The sequence below is a fragment of the Crinia signifera genome, chromosome 6, assembly GCF_055691185.1.
Source record: "Crinia signifera chromosome 6, ASM5569118v1, whole genome shotgun sequence".
Lineage (NCBI taxonomy): Eukaryota > Metazoa > Chordata > Amphibia > Anura > Myobatrachidae > Crinia > Crinia signifera.
The window spans coordinates 251,602,210-251,621,919 of record NC_139222.1 but is presented as its reverse complement, the minus strand read 5'-3'; the positions used below and the strand labels follow the sequence as shown (position 1 = coordinate 251,621,919).

At 41.3% G+C, this 19,710-nt stretch overlaps 1 protein-coding gene across 1 annotated transcript in view; it reads left to right on the top strand.

Moving 5' to 3' along the window:
* DNTT (DNA nucleotidylexotransferase) overlaps positions 1–19,710 on the top strand; it is a 293,652-nt gene that overhangs the window by 203,418 nt on the left and 70,524 nt on the right. Inside the window, exons 9-10 of the mRNA XM_083149314.1 lie at positions 5,169–5,438; positions 17,844–17,927. Of these exons, the coding sequence (XP_083005440.1) occupies positions 5,169–5,438; positions 17,844–17,927 (354 nt within the window). The remainder of the gene's footprint in view (positions 1–5,168; positions 5,439–17,843; positions 17,928–19,710) is intronic.

Sequence of the window (19,710 nt, the reverse complement as noted above, 5' to 3'; positions counted from 1 at the left end):
AGATGTTTGCTTGGGGCCACAGTTTTTCACAATTTTTTTTCTATATTAATATATTAAACTATTTGTATAGTTTTATTTATATAATATGACAGATTGACATGTTATAATAACATCTGTCTACACAGAGCAGAGATTGACCTTAAAATATTTTTTTTTTAAGTAATGCCCCATCTAATCCTGAAAACTTCCCAAGATTGAGTCGCATTTTTACTAGCAAGTAGGTAGAATGAGGGAGGTCCATCTGCTCTTCCAGAGTGTGGGGGACAACCAGAGAAATCATGAGCCTACCACAGTTTCCAGAAGGATAGGCAAGTATGCTCCTTCTATTTAAAGTTGCAGGGAGTACCACTGATTATTATTTGCATCTGCAGGGTATGAGCACGGTAGTGTCTTTACAAAATAGATTAAATTACATTATTCTCCATCTGAAAATTGCTTTTGGCAATTTCATCAGCGGCCCGTAAAGCCATACTACAGGTACGGACAGAGCCTCTGTCACAGAGGCGGAGTTTAACCTTATGGGTCCCTCCATCAATCCCTAGCACTATATTTTTGCTGCCGGTTGCAGGCGCCACCGATAGAGTACCTTAGTGCGTGCGTGGTCTACTGATAAAACCATTTGTGTGTCCAAAAATGTTTAAACTATCAAATAACATCAAAGGGACTTTGGGAGTGTGGGCAGGTCTTTGTGATATCATGAGGTCAAGCAGTAGTCATGCAATGCTCCTGTGGGAACGTTTTGGATGGCCGGGATATCTTTAGAGTGTCTCTTGGGACCTCCTAGGCCCTAGGCAGGTGCCTAGGTTGTATTGTGGAAAATTTGCCTCTGGTTATGGCTAGAAAACACCCCTCCTAATATTAAACTATTTTGGGACAAACTTATCTTTATTTTTAATATGGACTGGTTAGAGGCATCGCTCCAAAAAGAGAAACATACGAAAATGTTTGTGAAATATGCAAAAGTTTCACAGAGGTCTTACCACTCGCAATAAAATATTTGTAAGTGTTTTTCTAATACTTTTTGGTATGAAACGTTGGTACGAAATTTCTGAAGGATCCTCCCATAATGTTAATTTGTTATTTTTTTAGATGTTTTGAGTTTGTTACAGTTCCTAATAGATACTTGTACTGTAGGTTTTTCTACATATGTTGTCACCTGCTGAAGCTTTAATAAAATAAATTGTTACAAAAAAAATTACATTATATTTTTCTGTTGTTCTAGCTACTACCACACCAGGGGTAATATTTACTTAAGTGAGGCTTTTAGAAGTTTAAATGTTGCCCATAGCAACCAATTAGATTCTGCTTACAATGTAACTAGCCCCTTCTATAAGAAAATAGCTAGAATCTGATTCCTGCTATGGGAAACATCTCCACTTCTGCAAAGTCACATTTTAGTGAATATAAAACCTCAGGTGAGTGCACAATAGACTAGGTACACGTACCCTCCAATTATACCTTTTTGGCACCTTTTTATGACCTGTACCTTTTTTTTGGGTCTCCAACTACCCATTGTAAGTATAGGAAAGGGACATGGCCACACCGCTTTACCTGGGACCACGCCCCCTTTCCATATTTGTACCGGTTTTTGTTCTTCAGATGCTGGAGGGTATAGTTACATAAGGGATTACAGTACTGTGTTACCCTAAAATCAAGCCACTGCCCTAAACTATTGTTTCATTGCTTTTCTCTATGAATTACACACTGTCATAAATTAAGTTTACACAAAGTTTTGCTCTTACTTCTTTATATAAGCTATGTATATATTTTCCAACTTGTTACACAACATTCTCCATTTAACAAGTATGAAATTAATTGAATTTGAAAAAACTTTACCGTTAACAACTTTTTTTCCGCACCTAAATCAGAGTATTGTATGATAATGTGGTAATATTAGAATATAAAAATCAGTCATATTTAGTAATAGTTCAACTTGTAGTTGTCTTTACTTAAATTGCTTTTTAATGCACTGATTACTTTTCATAGAGCATAATTCTTTTTTGATAGAGTTTTGCTTAATTATTGTTGGGCTGCTGCATTATCTATAAGTTGTAATTAAAACATTAGTTTGTTTCACATGTACTAAAATAATCTAAAACATCAGCGTAGTAACAGTAATCACTGTCTGTATTCCCATTTGTTTGTTTTAGTCATGCTTGTTATCTGCAGTATACTGTATACTGTAGTTCCCCTTTTCATTACTCCCTCTTTTGTACTGTAACTGCCAGAAAGATGGACGATCTACAACATTTCTCTTCCACCTTATAAATCTGCAATCTGCAGCTTTCTTTTTCCATCTATAACACTTTGATTCCATTACATAAATATCTGCTATTGGTAACCGTGTAGGACTGGGAGGTAAGGGCCCACCGGGGGGTGTCTGAAGCGTGACATCACAACGCGGGTCCGATGTATGAGGTCATGACGGGGCGGACTTTATGATGTCAGTCCGTCCATCCTGTGCGACCCTTGGAGGGGCTCTTCTCCACCAACTCCCAGCCATCATGCTGCTGCTGCTGCTGGCTCCCTCACACTAAGGGGCAGATTTATTAAGCTTAGAGAAGAGATAAACTGGAGATAAAGCAGAGAAAAGGTAAAAGGAGATAACGCAACAGCCAATCAGCTGTGTTTGAAAAAGGCAGTTGGGAGTTGATTGGCTGGTGCTTTATCTCCTTTTACCTTTTCTCCGCTTTATCTCCAGTTTATCTCTTCTCCAAGCTTAATAAATCTGCCCCTAATTCTGCCTCCTCCCCGGCTCCCTCACTCTGGCTTTGCTGCCGTTTCCTCGCTCAGTCTCCCAGTCAGGTGCCTGCCACTGCTCATGGCTTAACTTATGTGCTCCACTAGCCCGGTGGGGGGCCATGCGACCAAGTTTCAGCCAGACCCCATTCATCATAAAAAGTGGGCGGGTCAAAATGACTGGGGCTACTGCGAAATCCGCCAGTCTCCCACTGGGCCAGTATGAGCCTGTTATAAAATAACAGTGTGCAAGGTCTGTCCCATGTCTGACACAGTGGGAGTGCTTCAATGGATCATGCTGCTATGGAGTGGTGACAGACAATGGGCCAGATGTACTAAGCTTGAAAAGATAAAATAGAGAGTGATGAACCACCAGCCAATCAGCTGCTAACGGCCATGTCACAGACTGTGTTTACAAAAATGACAGCTAGGAGCAGATTGGTTGGTGGTTTATTACTCTCCATTTGATCACTTTTCAGGCTTAGTACATCTCGTCCCTAGTGAGGGAGGGGGCAGGATGGATGTAGTGTAGAGTGGGGTGGAGTGATTGTGTTGTATTTTAGGGGTGGGGTGAAACAGGGCAGCTGAAAGAGGTGGGACAAAGAAGTTGGATGATGGAGCAGCAGAAAGTGGGTGATCCTGAGTGTACGGATAGGGGGTGTGTCAGATTGAGGTGACCAAGCATATGCCTGGTGTCTTTACTAGGTACTAAAAATATTATTAAAGTGATTTGCATGTGCAGAGTTCAGATTACCAGCGCCCTAGGTTCTGTACCCACAGCTGCCCATTATCCAACACAAAATGATTTGCTTCACAAGTACGAACTGCTTGTAAAATACAAACATTGCAGAGTCCATTGCTTGTGCAATTCCAATGATGGGACAATTACATGTTGCCTTGCTTTCAGATTCGAGGTGTGCACAATGTTCTTAGCAAATCCAATATCTGCATTGCAGCTTAGAATCATTGATGACACAGGATGTTCAACACGTGCAAAACCTGCCATGACAGGTACTTGCTATACACTTCCCGTAGAACTCCCTGGTGGTATTTTTACATATAAATCCCACTAAGTAACAGAAGTGCAAGACAGCATCCAGGCAACAGGCAAAATTACAATATTACCGGCTTGAACAATGAAAGAGTGAACAGTCTAATGCCCTCGCAGGTTTGCACACCTGATCAAGTGTACAACACTTGGCACCGTAATCTCTCTGCTGTATGCACACCCACTCTGACTCTTGGGGTACAGTAGATACTGTATGGGTTTGATGTAAATCGATGACTTGTTGTACAGATTTTGATCATTCTTATCGCACACATCAGCTATATTGGTACTTAGCTCCTTAGCCTCAGCTATTTACCAACAACTTGAGCCCTACTTTGACTTGACATACCGTATTTGATTTCACCCAGAATGCCCCATAGTATCTCAGGGTAGGTCTAGTCAGCTGTGCACATGGCTGTTGGATTACCATTGGACTGAGCAGTGCAAGGAAGAAGGATCCCTACTCAGGCTCTCCAATTGTATTGATCGAATAAGGGGCCTTATTTTGGTTCATTCTTTCTGACAAAATCCTTCTTAGATGGGCAAAACCATGTGCACTGCAGGTGGTGCAGATGTAACTTGTGCAGAGAGAATTAGATTTGGGTGGGGTTTTACTTCAAAGTGAGATCTATATTGCAGTGTAAAAATAAAGCAGTCAGTATTTTCCCTGCACAGAAACAAAATTACTCACCCAAATCTAATTCTCTCTGCACATGTTACATCTGCCCCCCCTGCAGTGCACATGGTTTTGTCCATCTAAGAAGGATTTTGTCAGAAAGAATGAACCAAAATAAGGCCCTAGATGGCAACCGAGGAACAATAAGACAGCTAATGCAGGAGTCCCCTTGTTGGATCTCAGGCTCTCCACTGGTATGGATCTAATGAAGTTGTTATGGCAACCGAGGAACAATAAGACAGATAATGCAGGATCAGAAAGCCTTGATAATATAATAGGGCTTGAACAAGTCCCCTTGTTGGATCCTGAACAGGATGAGCAACAGGTTGGCAAACATTGGAAAATGGTTATGGGGACGGGTATGGGTCATTAAGTTGACCCATAAGAGGTTGACACATGAAATTGGTCAACATGGCTAAGGTTAACAGAGTTGGAAAGTCGACGCAAGCATTAGGTCGACAATGGCTAGGTTGACAGTCCAAAGGTTGACATGAGTTTTTCATGTCGACATGGACATCGTCCATGGCATGGCATGGCTCGCTACGTTTGCCATGCTTCCACTGGGACCTGTATACATAATAGTTGAAAGTATAATTTTTTGTGTGTTCTCAATTGACACACTTTGATTTGTACTTGAAATATTAGTAATTCTAATGCATTTATATAGACACATTCCTAATGTATTTCTCTTTTTTTTTTTCAAAGGGGAGGATTTTGTTCTGTAATATTATTGAGTCAACATTCGATGAGACAAAGCGTCCCAGTCGGAACGTCGACGCACTTGATCACTATCAAAAGTGCTTTTTAATACTAAAGCTTCTGAAAGAAGATCATCAAATTGAAAACACAAGCAATGGCCTCTGGCAAGAGCCTACGGACTGTAACTTCAGGAAGTGGAAGGCAGTAAGGGTGGACTTAGTGGTAACACCGTATGAACAGTATGCCTTCGCAATTCTCGGCTGGACAGGCTCCACGGTATGTACCCCATGACTAATAATGCTTGTATATGCTGTCCTGCAAATATAATGTTATGGGGGAATAATAAGCACCTACATAGCTGCTCCTGGTAATTCTATTGCCATTCGCCACCAGCTGACAGAAGATGCTGTGCGCACGAGACGCTCGTGTACCACATTCTGTTGGAGCCCTCCACCGGCCTCCGCTGACTCCCTGTTGCTCCCCCATAGCCCTTCTGCACCCCCCACTCACCCTGCCCACCTCCCTGAAGAGGACACGGGCAGGGAATCCGCTCCCCACCGCCGTGCTGGCATGTGAGACACTTGTTCGCCAGCCTGCGCCAGCTCAGGACATTAGCAGTCCTGCAGGCTGGCTGGGAGGCACTCTAACTGTATTGCTATAAAATAAACAGCATGCATTCAGGGCTCATCAAAAATATGTTATCTATTAGTCTTGCCTGTCAAATGAATGATTGCATTAATAGAGATGAAGAACAAAATGTGTTACCAAGGGTTAAAGCTGTGGGAGATGGGGTGGAACTGAGGTGCCGATTCAGACCCATTCCTTTGGGTCAAATTCATTCCCATCCTCCATGTTCGGGATTTGCGCATGCACAAACCCTGGGAGCAAATGGCTTAAAATTCAGTCTAGATTGACCTTTATTACTGAAGGGGAGTGAAGTCATTCAACGATTTCTCTCCCATTCGGCATCATGCAAGGGGATGTGTTCACACACAAATCTCCTTGGATGCCAGCTAGGGGATTCAGGTGCCGTGGGGAAGGGGGTGGGGGGGTTGTGGTGGGGGGATTCGGCTGGGCGGCATTTACCTGTTTGCTAGGCTGCGATTAAAGCCTAGTGAACAGTTCTGAATCAGGCCCTAAGTTCCACCACCTCCAAATTGGCCCTGCACAGTAATTTTGACAGGAAACATTACAGTTCGCAGGGGGTGCCAAAAATCCTAGCACTGGTGGGGAGGGCATATGGGGATTACAGTAGGTGGTAGAGTGGAATGAGTTCCACCATCTCTATTGAACCATTTTAAGCCCTGAGACTCACTATACAGGAGAAAAAAACCTCAAACATGTAAACTGCATGCTCTTATTGGTGACATAGCCATAAAGACATGTGCACTGAGCTATGCCTCCTACTGTTACTGTGAGGAGCACTGCTACACAAGATCATGAGAAAAAGAAAGTCCTACATACAGAATATAAATTCCAACATGAGTCTCGCTGTTCTTACTATAATGCTGACTACTTTACAATGCAATGTCAGTAGAATGTCACACTGTTCACAAAATGTTTTACTAACTGAGCTCCTCTTCCTGTAGTTACTGTGAGGAGCACCGCTATAAAATGTAAGGGAATATTATGCACATGTATACTGTAAGGGTCAATTTAACTACCATTTTAATCCTGACTGGTACTATATTAACATCAGGGATGTGATTGTTCAGCTTTCCTGATGTAATGAGGGCAGAGCTGAAAATAATACAATAAATATGCTCTTATATCATTCATCTCATTACGGACACATACCATTAAAATGACAAATGAAGCCACAGGTCCCAAAACACTATCGCATTTATATAGTTTCTATAGCACTCAGCTGTTTGGTCATCCCCTGCTTCTATCAGTGAATCATACTTATAACTTGCTATTAGCTCCTTAAAGTCTGGCATCTGAAGCAGATATGAAATAGACTAATAAGGGAACACTTTATTTAAGTATTGGGAGAACGGTGCTTAGGTAAAGAAATGAAATACTTAAAAAGAGTTGCATAATACACAACTGTGTTGCAGTTTCAAAGTAAAAAGGAAAAACTTACAAACAATTGCAGAAAAATGCAAGCCCAGGCTTCAACTTACAATTGACCCCAGAAAGACAAAGGGATCTCATTCCCATTTTCAACTGTTCCCCCCTACCCATCATGATGTCATAACCAAGTCTCTGATGACTCATGCCCATGAGACATAGACAAGTCAGGGCAGATCCATAGCCTTGTATTGTCACCTTACAGTTTCAGATATGAGACTTATCAGACCTTAAGAAGAGCAGTGGATTTTTTATAACGCCCAACCAGGTTCTATCTATCATTTTATAGAATGCAATAAATACACAATTGATAGATTCTATGAGCAACATCACCACTGCTCCTCTTCAGAGGTTTCTCCCCCATAATGGGGCATTAGGCTTATAGGACAACATTCAATATAGAGGCAGCACGGAAGGTGTAATGGTTAGCATTACTGCCTGATGTCATGGGTTTGATTCCCGCCGTGGCCCTAACTGTGCGGAGTTTGTATATTCTCCCCGTGCTTGGGTATGTTTCCTCCGGGTACTCTCGTTCCCTCTCACAATCCAATAATATACTGCTAGGTTCATTGGCTTCCAACAATGAGTTAATGTGCGTGTACATGTGGTAGGGAATATAGATTGTAAGCTCCACTGGGAAAGGCACTGATGTGTAAATATTCAATGCGAAGCGCTGCAGAATATGTGTGCGCTATATTAGAAACTGTTAATTAATAAATGATAAATAAATAAGTATATAGCACATAAGCTATATTTTTATTTTATATTTCATTTAATTTTCTATTTATATACAGTCACCTACCATCCATTGTATGTCACATGTATATAGAAGCAATTTCTGTGTTATAGGCATTTGAAGGGTGAGGCAGCACTAATATCAAATATATAGGACCCTAATATTTTATGATCTCTCTACATCCAGAGAATATCATGATGACACCATCTAATGTGAAGTTGTGAAAGCAATCCTGGTCATGCATGAATGATGGCACATGTATAAAACAATGTTCTCTTATGATGATCTGTGGACGCTGACGCCTAATGGTGTTACTCTATTGAAACACAGCTCTAAGTTAATCAGTGTATCCCCCATCCTATTACAATCAAGAATCCATGATTACATTGTAACTTCTTGTAGGAGGAAATATAACGCTGCTGTAAGCTTCTCTCTTACACAGTGTTATTATCATTCCGGCACATGTCTAGAATCCCGTACTCCCCCGAACAGATGCGGAATTGCTCGGTCTGTAGTAAGCAGAATACACTATGTAATTAGAAGAACAGTGCAGACAAGCGGAACTAACATTAGCTAAGAAAAGTGATATTATATGTGAGTGGTGGACAAACTATATATTGTGTATTCCTAATCAGTTTTCCCTAGTTATTTACATTTAAATAAGCATATTTATAGGACAGGCGGAGAGAAAAATCAGTGGACAGTTTATTTTAATCAGTCAGTCCTCTTTCATGATGTTTTTGTTATTCTCTTTCATCTTTACTTGATTTGCATATAACCCTGATTTATTATAAGTTATCTTTATAGAATCCTATTACTAGAATTGCATGAATGCATCAATGTCCTCACTGTAACCCTTTATCTTACTGCCTAGGCTCAGTTGCTCAGTTCTCATCCTCATTTCCCCTATACGACTCCCATTTCCTGTTTTAAAGTACATTTGATAATGACCAGAGTACCCCTTTGTTTGAAGTCTAGACAACCTGGTTGTCTATATGTCTCCTGTTTTGAAGTTGGTAGGGATGGAGCAAATGTAGTCAATCAGTCTACCAAAAAGGCTACAATTGCTCATTGTGTTAAAAAGAGGAATGTGTTGAACTAGAGCTTACAATCCAGAAACAGGACATGAGATACAATGGAGAGGACGATAAATTGTATTAAGCCTATTGAAACAGCACTTACAGTAGGTTGCAGAGTAACAGAGATTCAATAGAGAAGTAAATTATACCAAAAAATATATAAGAAAGTCCCAAGGCGCAATCTGAGAGTCCTTGCAGCCCCATTATAGATGGAGGATCATTGGAAGACCTCCTTTGTTAAGCTCACGATAGACGAATGATATTGATGGTGCTTGACTCCATGACGTAGGTGTGGCATCAAATGGTGATGGATAATAAAAGTAAAAAAAAAAAAAAATGTGTGCAAGATTTTCACAATAATTTCACAGATGTAAAAAAAAGGTGAAGGGAAAGTGATTGGTGTCGTACCAAACTCACGAAATAAAACATGGTATCCCGTGTGTAAAGGTTTCTTTTAGGGGAGCACCTTCTGTGTTCAACTCCATGGGGGTGTCAAAGAACAGCGTACCGTACTCACAGTGTGAACTCCTATAGCAGTTTCTTTATGCATGACCCATTGTTCACAGCTTCATTAGCATACAGTACACTCATTTGGGTATATATCAGAAAGAAAACAGGGGGGTCTGTGTAAAAAATTGATAAAAAAAATTTCTGGGTATTACATATACAGTAGTGGATGTAAGGAACCTAGAAAGCATACCCGACTCACAAGAAAACATATAAAACCTTGCCTATCAAGGTATCTTTTTCAGGGTGCCACCGTGGGTGAGGAGCTCTCATTTACGAGATATGTACCATACTTACAGCACGATTCGTGGGAGGACTCCTATAATGGTTTCTTTACCATTTCCTTAATGGTCCCCGATAGATGTTTACTCGGGGGAGGGAGGGAGGGAAGAAGATTCAGGGGAAATTTGAGGAAGAATTACTTCACAGAAAGGGTAGTGGATAAGTGGAATAGCCTCCCATCAGAGTACAGTAGAACAATACATTAGAACAATATAAACATGCTTGGGATATGCATATTGCGATCCTTAGAAAGAAATATGGATCAAATATGGTTTGAGGTAATATGTTTTAAAAAGGGGCAGACTAGATGGGCCCAAGTGGTTCTTATCTGCCGTCAAATTCCATGTTTCTATGTTTCTATAATTAGAGTGGCCTGGTTATCCACCTCCCAAAAAGCTCCGGAGGCACCAGCCAGGAAGACAGATATCATCCGGCACAGCCTGCCCTTGTTTGAAGGCACCATGGTATCAGACTAGGATGCCTCTATATTAGGATGACCTTAGACACAGTTCTAATGTTTTCACAGTGGAGTGATTATTTGCTTTTGTGAATGTGTTAAAAGTCTAGGAAACCATTTGCAATACCGCTATTACTAGTGCTGAGCGGAAGGTGGCTTACATTTTAAAGACCCAAAACAGAGGCGCAGAGTCTAAAATGCTATTGGCATTCACCAGGAATCAACATAAGGGGGTATGGACTTAGTTGTACCCGATATGCAGGCCATATCCCTCTGCCCATGTTCAGGTCACAAGAAAAGCCAACTCAAACCAGGAGTCACCAAATGCAGTATTAATGAGATGGGTTACTAGGAATAGCCAAGGTTAGGAACCGGTAGACAAAGCACAAGGTTCTGTGCATGGTATGAGTCTATACTCTGGCACAGGAGGGTTCCCATGAACTTCCTTTTGTAGGAGGAACTCAATCCTGCCCTAACCAAGACCTACCTTTTTGGGGTTACTGCCCCTTTAAATCATTACATAGTGCAGTGGGTGCATCCCTATGGGAGCCGTAACCGCCTGTACAATGACTACACCGAAGGAGAAGAACCCCAAAAAAGGAGAGCACAGCAGTGGGTGCTGGGACTTCTCACACACTTCCCACCCTGGCTGTGACCCTAGTGCTTCCCGACCTGGTAGGCTGGGCATCGCTCCTTTTTATTCCCTGTCATGGACTGCTAGGGTGTATATAATAATTATTTATTTCTTTATTTAGCTTATTTAGTGTTGTACAGTATAAATTAAATTATGCGTGATTCACAATCTTACCCCAGGAAATTATTATCTCATTGGGTTAAAGATTATGCAGATGTCTGAGAAATGCACACAGCTTTCCTGCTACTGCAGGCATGACTAAGAATGTAATGGAGTAAGTGCTGTTTTTCATCCATAAGGAAGAAAGCAGAACAACACCTACTATACTATGCAATATTAATAGCCCGTAAAAACAATTGCCGCTGCTGTCTACTTATTCAGAGAGGCCTCTTCCTATGATATTGTTACCATTATTAAACAATTTTACATAAAATAAATTAAGAGACTTACCGGTAGTTATCTAGTAAATGGCAATGATTTCCCTTATCATTAGCAATTAAACGAAGTGAAGTTACCTTTTGCAGAAAACAGCACAATCATACTCTAGAAGTTACACTTTGCCATCATCATCAACTGCAAAATGACTTGACTCTACAAGGTTTCATTTACACACAGCAAGCATTAAATCATTGTATTGCAGTTATTTCCCTGCCTCTCTGACACATCATCCATCTTCTGCATCTATTTCCACTCCCTGGACTGACTACTGGAATCAGCAAGCATCTACCTCTTTGACATCAATGAGTTATAAAAGTCTTCTAATTAATGACATTTTAAATATTCAAATAAACCTCCGAAAGGAGAATGTAATTCTAGAAAAAGTCATTTATTTTTTTTCTTAGGCAGCATAGCCTGAAAGTGTTCCAATGTCTGCTCATTTTTCTTGCACTTTAAATTAAAATTACAGCTTAGTTCTATTTAATGCAGTGGTTCCCAACCCTGGTCCTCAAGTACCCCCACCAGTGCACGTTTTCCAGGTCACCCGGCAGGTGCACTCGTTATTCAGGCACATTTGAAAAGATCCACAGGTGGAGCTAATTATAGCACTTGTGATTCTGTGTGGAGACCTGCAAAACATGCACTGTTGGGGGTACTTGAGGACCAGGGTTGGCAACCACTGATTGAATGGTTTTACCCAATATTGGTTATGTTTTTCTATTTCGATAAAACATTTGATACAATTAGAAAGAGTCAAAGCCTGTTCATTAAAATTCTTTACTGTCTTCATAGAAGTTTACAGTTCCAATGTAACATACATTGAAAAAAAAAAAAAGCAATGGTAATTAATTAATTAAAGTGATGGAAGTAAAGATTTTTGGTGACATTTAATGGGATGGGATTTTTTCGTAAGGTTCTAAAATCGCATTTTCCGAAATCAGGAATTTTTTAAAAAGGTTGATTATTTAATGGAATGCGAATGGTACGGCCAGGGGACCTTATGTAAAAAGTGTCCCCCGGCTGTGACATGACACTGCGGGCTGTTGGAGCCAGGTGCTGGTTCCAAAATACTCGGGACCCCCAGTTTTTTTGTCTCCCATATTTTGGGAACCAGGACCAGTCCAAGAGTCCGGGCTGGTTTCAGAAATATAGGGGACCCCTATGCTTTTTGTCCCCTGTATTTTTGGATCCAGGTCTGGCTCAATGAGCCTGGGGGCTGGTTATGGTCAGGAGGGGGGATCCCCACGTCATTTTTTTTATTTTAACGTTTACAAATTTTCAAGACAGAACCACGCACAGATCTCAATGATCTGTGCATGGTTCTGTCAAATTCACCAGTAAGAACCTGTTTTTTTTTTTTTTTTTTTGCGATTAACAAAATTTGCACCATATTAAATTTGCGAGTTGTATACTTTATAATGATTGTATAGATTGTAAGCTTGCAGCAGGGCTCTCCGACCTCCAAGTCTGTCTGTTGTTACCCAGTTTGTTTTATCACTGTCTACTATTGTAAAGCGCAACAGAATCTGCTGCGCTATATAAGAAACTGTAACTGAATCTGCTGCGCTATATAAGATACTGTAAATAATAAATAATGAAACAACATATGGATGTGAATTGAAGTTTGAGAAAAAATCTACAGGTCAAAATGTGTGTTTTTGATGCAAAAAGTGTGATTTTTTGGTACTTCTTTACTTCCGGCTTCTACGCTCGCCACAAACTATGTAAAATAAAGGAACTTAATGCCATGCCAACATGGATAGTTCATACCTCCACTATCCATGTTGGCATGGAGTTGATTTTATATAGCGTGGCGAGCGTAGCGAGCCACCGAGCCCGCAGCGTGGGCGAGCGAAGCGAGCCCCGCAAGGGGACTCAGACGCACGGCGCCATGCTGGCGCCGTGAAAGTAAAGAAGTACCGATTTTTTTTACCGCAATTCGCATCCTATTAAATGTGCGATTTTCAGAAAACGTGCGAATTCCAACTTTTTTGCTAAAAAGTTGCAAAAGTCTAAAAATGGCACTCTATTAAATCTCGCCCTTCATATCAAAAGAATTAATGATATCACCTGTATTAATAGCCACCACTGGATCCCATACCATAATGCATCCCATCTGTCTGGAATAAATACATAGAAATTATTCAGCCCTTATGGGTACCTGCTTATACTGTAAAATGCAAATATATTTATTAATAAACAAAACTAAAATAACAATCATACCTTTTAGGTAAAATTTACATAGCGCTCTAGGCTTTGACTGCTCCATAAATAGAGGTGTGAATATGTTTTATTGTCAAATGTGATACCTGCTTTAAATTAAAACAATTCCATTTGTGACATACATTTCATATGACTATGTAATTTATGATTTTAATGTAAGTGTTGAATACATGCCTGAAAAGGCACCATAGATTAACAATTAGACATCACCAGGAGGTTTTGTCTGGAGTCAATGTAGAAATCTATCTACACTACCATTCTTCATAGATTTAGCCCTGTATAGGCAGCTCTTAACCTGAGTAAAGGAGTACCAAACCTACAAAAACTGCATAAATATGTCACCAGAATATAACTTTTTAGGGTACTTATGTAATATCTGGGCTCCCGTTTTTCTTATGAGACCGCGTCCCCTCGCGGGGCTCGCTGCGCTCACCACGCTTCGGGCACGGTGGCTCGCTGCGCTGGCCACACTATATAAAATCAACTCCATGCGTAGTTGGATAGTAGGGGTATGAAAAAATGGGGTGCATTTAACATGGGAGCCCAGATAATACATAAGTACCCTTTTTAGTATATACAGCTAACTTTTTTGGCCATCTACAGATAGAGTGCCTCAGCCAGCGCTGGGGCTCGTCAGAATGCCACTGCTGGCGATCACTGGCGGAGAGGCGCTCCATCTAACTAGGATGCACGAGCGTCTCACTTTCCGGGCGGCGGGAGACACGAACCCTGCTGTCTCCGCTTCAGGGAGATGGGCATTGTTAGGGGGGGGTGCGGGGAGGTGGCAGCAATTGACGGGGAGCGGTAGGAAGGGGATGCGTAAGCATCACATACGCGTGCGTCCCCTTCTGGTGGCTGGCGGTTGGTGAGGCGACTGCCAGACCCCCGCTGAATGAGCCTGGCTTCCTGTATTCCCACCAGACACAGATCATAGCAAAGTGATCAGTGTCACTGATAAATTCAAACATCTGGGGAAGCAAAAAAGAAACGGCCCACGGATCTACATCTACATCTGATCCATGACTTTTTAGATCTGAGAATGCATCATCAGGTTATCTGCATGACTATTGGACATCTGAGTAATCCTTGCGTTTCTCTGAAAATCCAGTGTAATCACGATGCAGAGGCCAGTAAATATACATTTGAAGATACAGGGTGAAATTTAATAGAATGAGAGATTCAGAAAGTGAGAGAATTGGTAAGAAATCTCCAGTTTTTTAAAAGCGGCAATCATTTACAAAATCAATTTGATTTTGCAGTGTAAATGATTGCCGCTTTAAATAAATCTGGAGAAATCTCTCATGGGTGCCGGACGGGGTCCCGACAGTTGGGATCCCGACAGACATTTACCCGACGTCGGGATCCCGACTGTCAAAACCCCGACGGGCGTTGGCTATTTTCCCTCGTGGGGGTCCACGACCCCCATAGAGGGAGAATAAAATAGGTGGCTCGCGTAGCGAGCCACTGTGCCTGCAGCGTGGCGAGCACAGCAAGCCCGCAAGGGGCTTTGCTGTGCTCGCCATGCTGTCTGGGTCCAGCATCCGGGATCCCGACGTCGGGCTAATGACTGTCGGGATCCTGACTGTCGGACCCCTGTACCACACCCATCTCTCACTTTCTGAATCTCTCATCCTATTACATTTCACCCATAGTCTCTGGCCTTGGAATGCCTACAAAACTCCACTTTGTCAAACATTCCCTCCAAATAGTTGCGTTGTCCAGGGCTCTGCGTTATTTCTCTTCTGTTTGGGAGGAAAGATCTTCATAAATAAGTTTGCTATTATTATTCATAAGAAGATTTAAAGATTTATAGAGAAAAGGTTTATTTATCCAAGCGAAAAACATTGTGCTTCATGATGATAATACTCATTTATTTTTTAGCCATGTAGAGATAAATGCATAAAATAGATATGAGATGCAATTAAAATGCATGCAATATCTTCAGTTCCCCTTTCATTGCTGCTCTTTAATCTTCTAAATTAAAAGAGAAAGGAGTCACATGGTCTTGTCAAGCGATAATCCTTATAGGCCAATTACTGTTACTACAGAGCAGATACAGTTCATCAGATCACCTAGTATTTTAATCAGCCTTTAGATAACAGTCTGGGACAGTGTATCTCAACCTCAGTCCTCAAGGCACACTAAAGTGTCTAGTGTGTACTCAATATCATTAACAATGGGCCTGATTCAGACCAGATCACTGCTGTGTGAATTTGCAGTGTCCTGCGATCAGATAGTCGCAGACCAGAGAGCGTGAAATCTGTAAATGACAGTAATGTATCGCCGGCAGCTAGCTGCAAAGCCATACGCAACTCGCTCTTGATCTAATGGTTTTTCCGGTCTGCATTTAGGGCTCCTCCACACCCATTCATGGGGGGAAAAAAATCATTACACGCCCCTCCTGTGGTCCCGTGCCATCTCTCCACTTGCTTTAATACAGTGAATGGCTGTCAGCCATTCACCAATCAGCAAGCTGACAGCCATTCACTGTCTAGTTGCAGGCTGGGAAGCAGGAAGAGAATGCTGTCTGGTCACTCCTAGAACTGGGGCCCTTGGGCAACTGCATATTGAGCCCATACATTAAGATGGCCTTGCGCTGATGTCACATGCCTTCCCTTGAGCGCTGTAGCCACAAAATCGGTCCCTGTTCGAATCAAAATCACCCCACTTACTCCGTTTACCTCTCATTAAATATGACATCGTCAGGAACTATGTTCCTGAACCTGTCCTGGCCCGAATCTCCACATTAGCAGATAGTGGATGTGCGCGGTCATGTGGCCACACGGGAGAAAAGCCATTCGATGGTCGCTCACCATCGGATTAGTTTTTTTCTCCCTTTGCAGAAAAAAGTCAGTCTAAAGTGACTTTTATCGTGGCTGGAGATGGCCGAATTTGGGGAGGGCACTGACGTCATGTGACTTTAGCCACCTGCCCCAAGCGGGATGCTGTAATTTGATGCAGCATGATGGTTGTCAGTCATTAGGTCAACACCATTAGGTCGACATGGGAAAAGGCTGATATAGGAAAGGGTCGACATGGTTCTAGGTCGAAAGGTCATTAGTTCGACAGGTCGTTAGTTCGACGGGTCATTAGTTCGACAATGTCTATGTCGACAGTCAAAAGGTCAACATGGGGTTTTTCACTGTTTCTTAAGCTGACATGTGCCGACAGGCGGTATTTCATGCCCTACCATCCACTAGGGAGAGTAAAATAGTGTGCCGAGTGCAGCGAGGCACTGTGCCCAACGCATAGCGAGCACAGCGAGCGATGCGAGGGGATGCGGTGCACTTAAAACTGTGTCCATATCGACTGTGTTGACATTCAGGTAAAAAACAGTGAAAAACCCCATGTTGACCTTTTGATTGTCGACGTAGACATTGTCGAACTAATGACTCGTCGAACTAACGACCTGTCGAACTAATGACCTTTCGACCTAGAACCATGTTGACCTTTTCCCATGTTGACTAGACCCATGTCGACCTTTTTCCATGTCGACCTAATGGTGTTGACCTAATGACTGTCGACCATCATGCTGTAGACCAAATGATCCCAACCCCCCAAGCAAGCATCGACTATAAAATGCTGGCCGTGACCTGCTACCAACACCTGCCCCCAATACTAGGGCGAACACCCCAGCATTTGCTCAGGAGATTTTTGCATGTGCAGATCCCCACCATCGGCTAGGGGAGGTCTTATTTCCCCCCTAATTTACGAAAATAGTTCCTTCTGAGTGCCTTCTTTTCTGAATTTTAGATATATTTCTTTCTATCTACATACAGGCCCTTATTGTGATTCACTTGCAAGGCAAATTCATTCTCAAATGGACAAAACCATCTGCACTGCAGGGGTGGGGGGGTAGATGGTACTTGTGCAGAGAGTGTTAGATTTGGGTGGGGTTTTACTTCAAAGTAAGATCTATATTGCAGTGTAAAAATAAAGCAGCCAGTATTTACCCTGCACAGAAACAAAATAACTCACCCAAATCTAAATCTGTCTGCACATGTTACATCTGCCCCACCTGCAGTGTTTTGTCCATTTCAGAATGAATATGCCTTTGTGAGCTAACCAGAATAAAGGCCACAGTATATATCTATATATATATTTTTTTTTTACAAAGAGCTCCATCTCCACACCCTAGTTTCCAGTAAAATAGTTCTGTACTGTTCTAAAGCATCTGTTATTATAAATTCAATCTTATTAAAGTACAGTAAAAGCAGGAAGATAAATAACGTTGTTTTGTTTTCTTTAACAGCAATTTGAACGAGATTTGCGGAGATACGCAACACATGAGAAAAAGATGATACTGGATAATCATGCGCTGTACGATAAAACCAAGGTACTGTATTTTAAATAGTTTGCTGTTTGCTTGTCGTAGCTTATTGTTTTAAAATAATGTTAGAAAAGTATATAAATGTAATTAAGGATAACAATATTGCAACTTTTTTTTTTAAACATATTGTCGATACCTTGCATTATGATGTTTTGAAGTAAACTAAAAGGAAACATAGCTTATTCTATGAGCCACTGTAGATGTGACAGTGCAGGAAAAAAACTTTCTTCTTGCTTTGGGAAGTTGTTCTTCCATTGTTAAACTATTGCATCTGTCACATACCGTATGTGAATGGATTAATAAGATTTAGACAATGCAGTTACCGTATGAAAACACAGTAGATGAGTTTTGCTCAGTTTGAAGCTGACCAGATATAGAAACATAGAAACATAGAATTTGACGGCAATTAAGAACCACTTGGCCCATCTAGTCTGCCCCCTTTTTTAAACATGTTACCTCAAACCATATTTGATCCTTATTTTTTTGTAAGGATATCAATATGCTTATCCCAAGCATGTTTAAATTGTACTACTGTATTTGCGTCTACCACCTCTGATGGTAGGCTATTCCACTTATCTACTACTCTTTCTGTGAAGTAATTCTTCCTCACATTTCCCCTAAATCTTCCTCCCTCTAGTTTCAGTGCATGTCCTCGTGTTCTGTTGCTCCTCTTCCTGTGAAGAATGTCTCCCACCTGTACCTTGTTAAAACCCTTGATAAATTTGAAAGTTTCTATCATGTCCCCCCTTTCTCTTCTCTGCTCTAAAGTATACATATTAAGATCTTTTAGTCTTTCCTGGTACGTTTTGTGATGTAGGCCATGCACCATTTTAGTTGCTCTTCTTTGTACAGTCTCTAATGTATTTATATCCTTCTGGAGATATGGCCTCCAGAACTGAACACAATACTCTAGGTGAGGTCGTACCAATGACCTATACAGTGGCATTATTACTTCTTTCTTTCTACTGCTGATACCTCCCCCTATGCAACCAAGCATCTGACTTGCCTTCTTCATTGCTTTGTTACATTGCCTACCTGCTTTTAAGTCCCCTGAAATAGTGACACCTAGATCCCTCTCTTCCTCAGTAGTTTCCATTATAGTGCCATTTATAATATATTTAGTCTTTGGATTTCTGAGACCCAAGTGCATGATTTTGCATTTTTTGGCATTAAACTGTAGTTGCCATTCTCTTGACCATTTCTCTAATCTAACTAGATCCTCAATAATTTGTTTTACCCCTCCTGGTGTGTCTACCCTGTTGCATACCTTTGTGTCATCTGCAAAAAGGAACATTTTACCCTCAATTCCATTTGCAATATCACCAATAAAGATATTAAAAAGCACCGGTCCAAGTACAGATCCCTGGGGTACTCCACTTGTATCCTTTCCCTCCTTTGACTGTAATCCGTTTACTACAACTCTCTGTTTTCTGTCCTGCAACCACGCTCTTATCCATTCAACTATCTTAGAATCCAATCCCAAGCTTTCAAGTTTATTTAACAGTCTGCGATGTGGGACAGTTTCAAAAGCTTTACTAAAGTCTAGATAAGCTACATCTACAGCCCCACCTTGATCTATTACTTTGGTCACCCAGTCAAAAAAGTCAATAAGATTTGTTTGACATGATCTTCCCCCAGTAAACCCATGCTGTTTTGGATCCTGTAAATTGCTGGTTTTGAGATATTCTACAACTCTTTGTTTTAAGAGTTTCCATCAATTTCCCTACTACTGATGTAAGGCTCACTGGTCGACAATTGCTTACCTCTTCCTTGCTTCCACTTTTGTGCA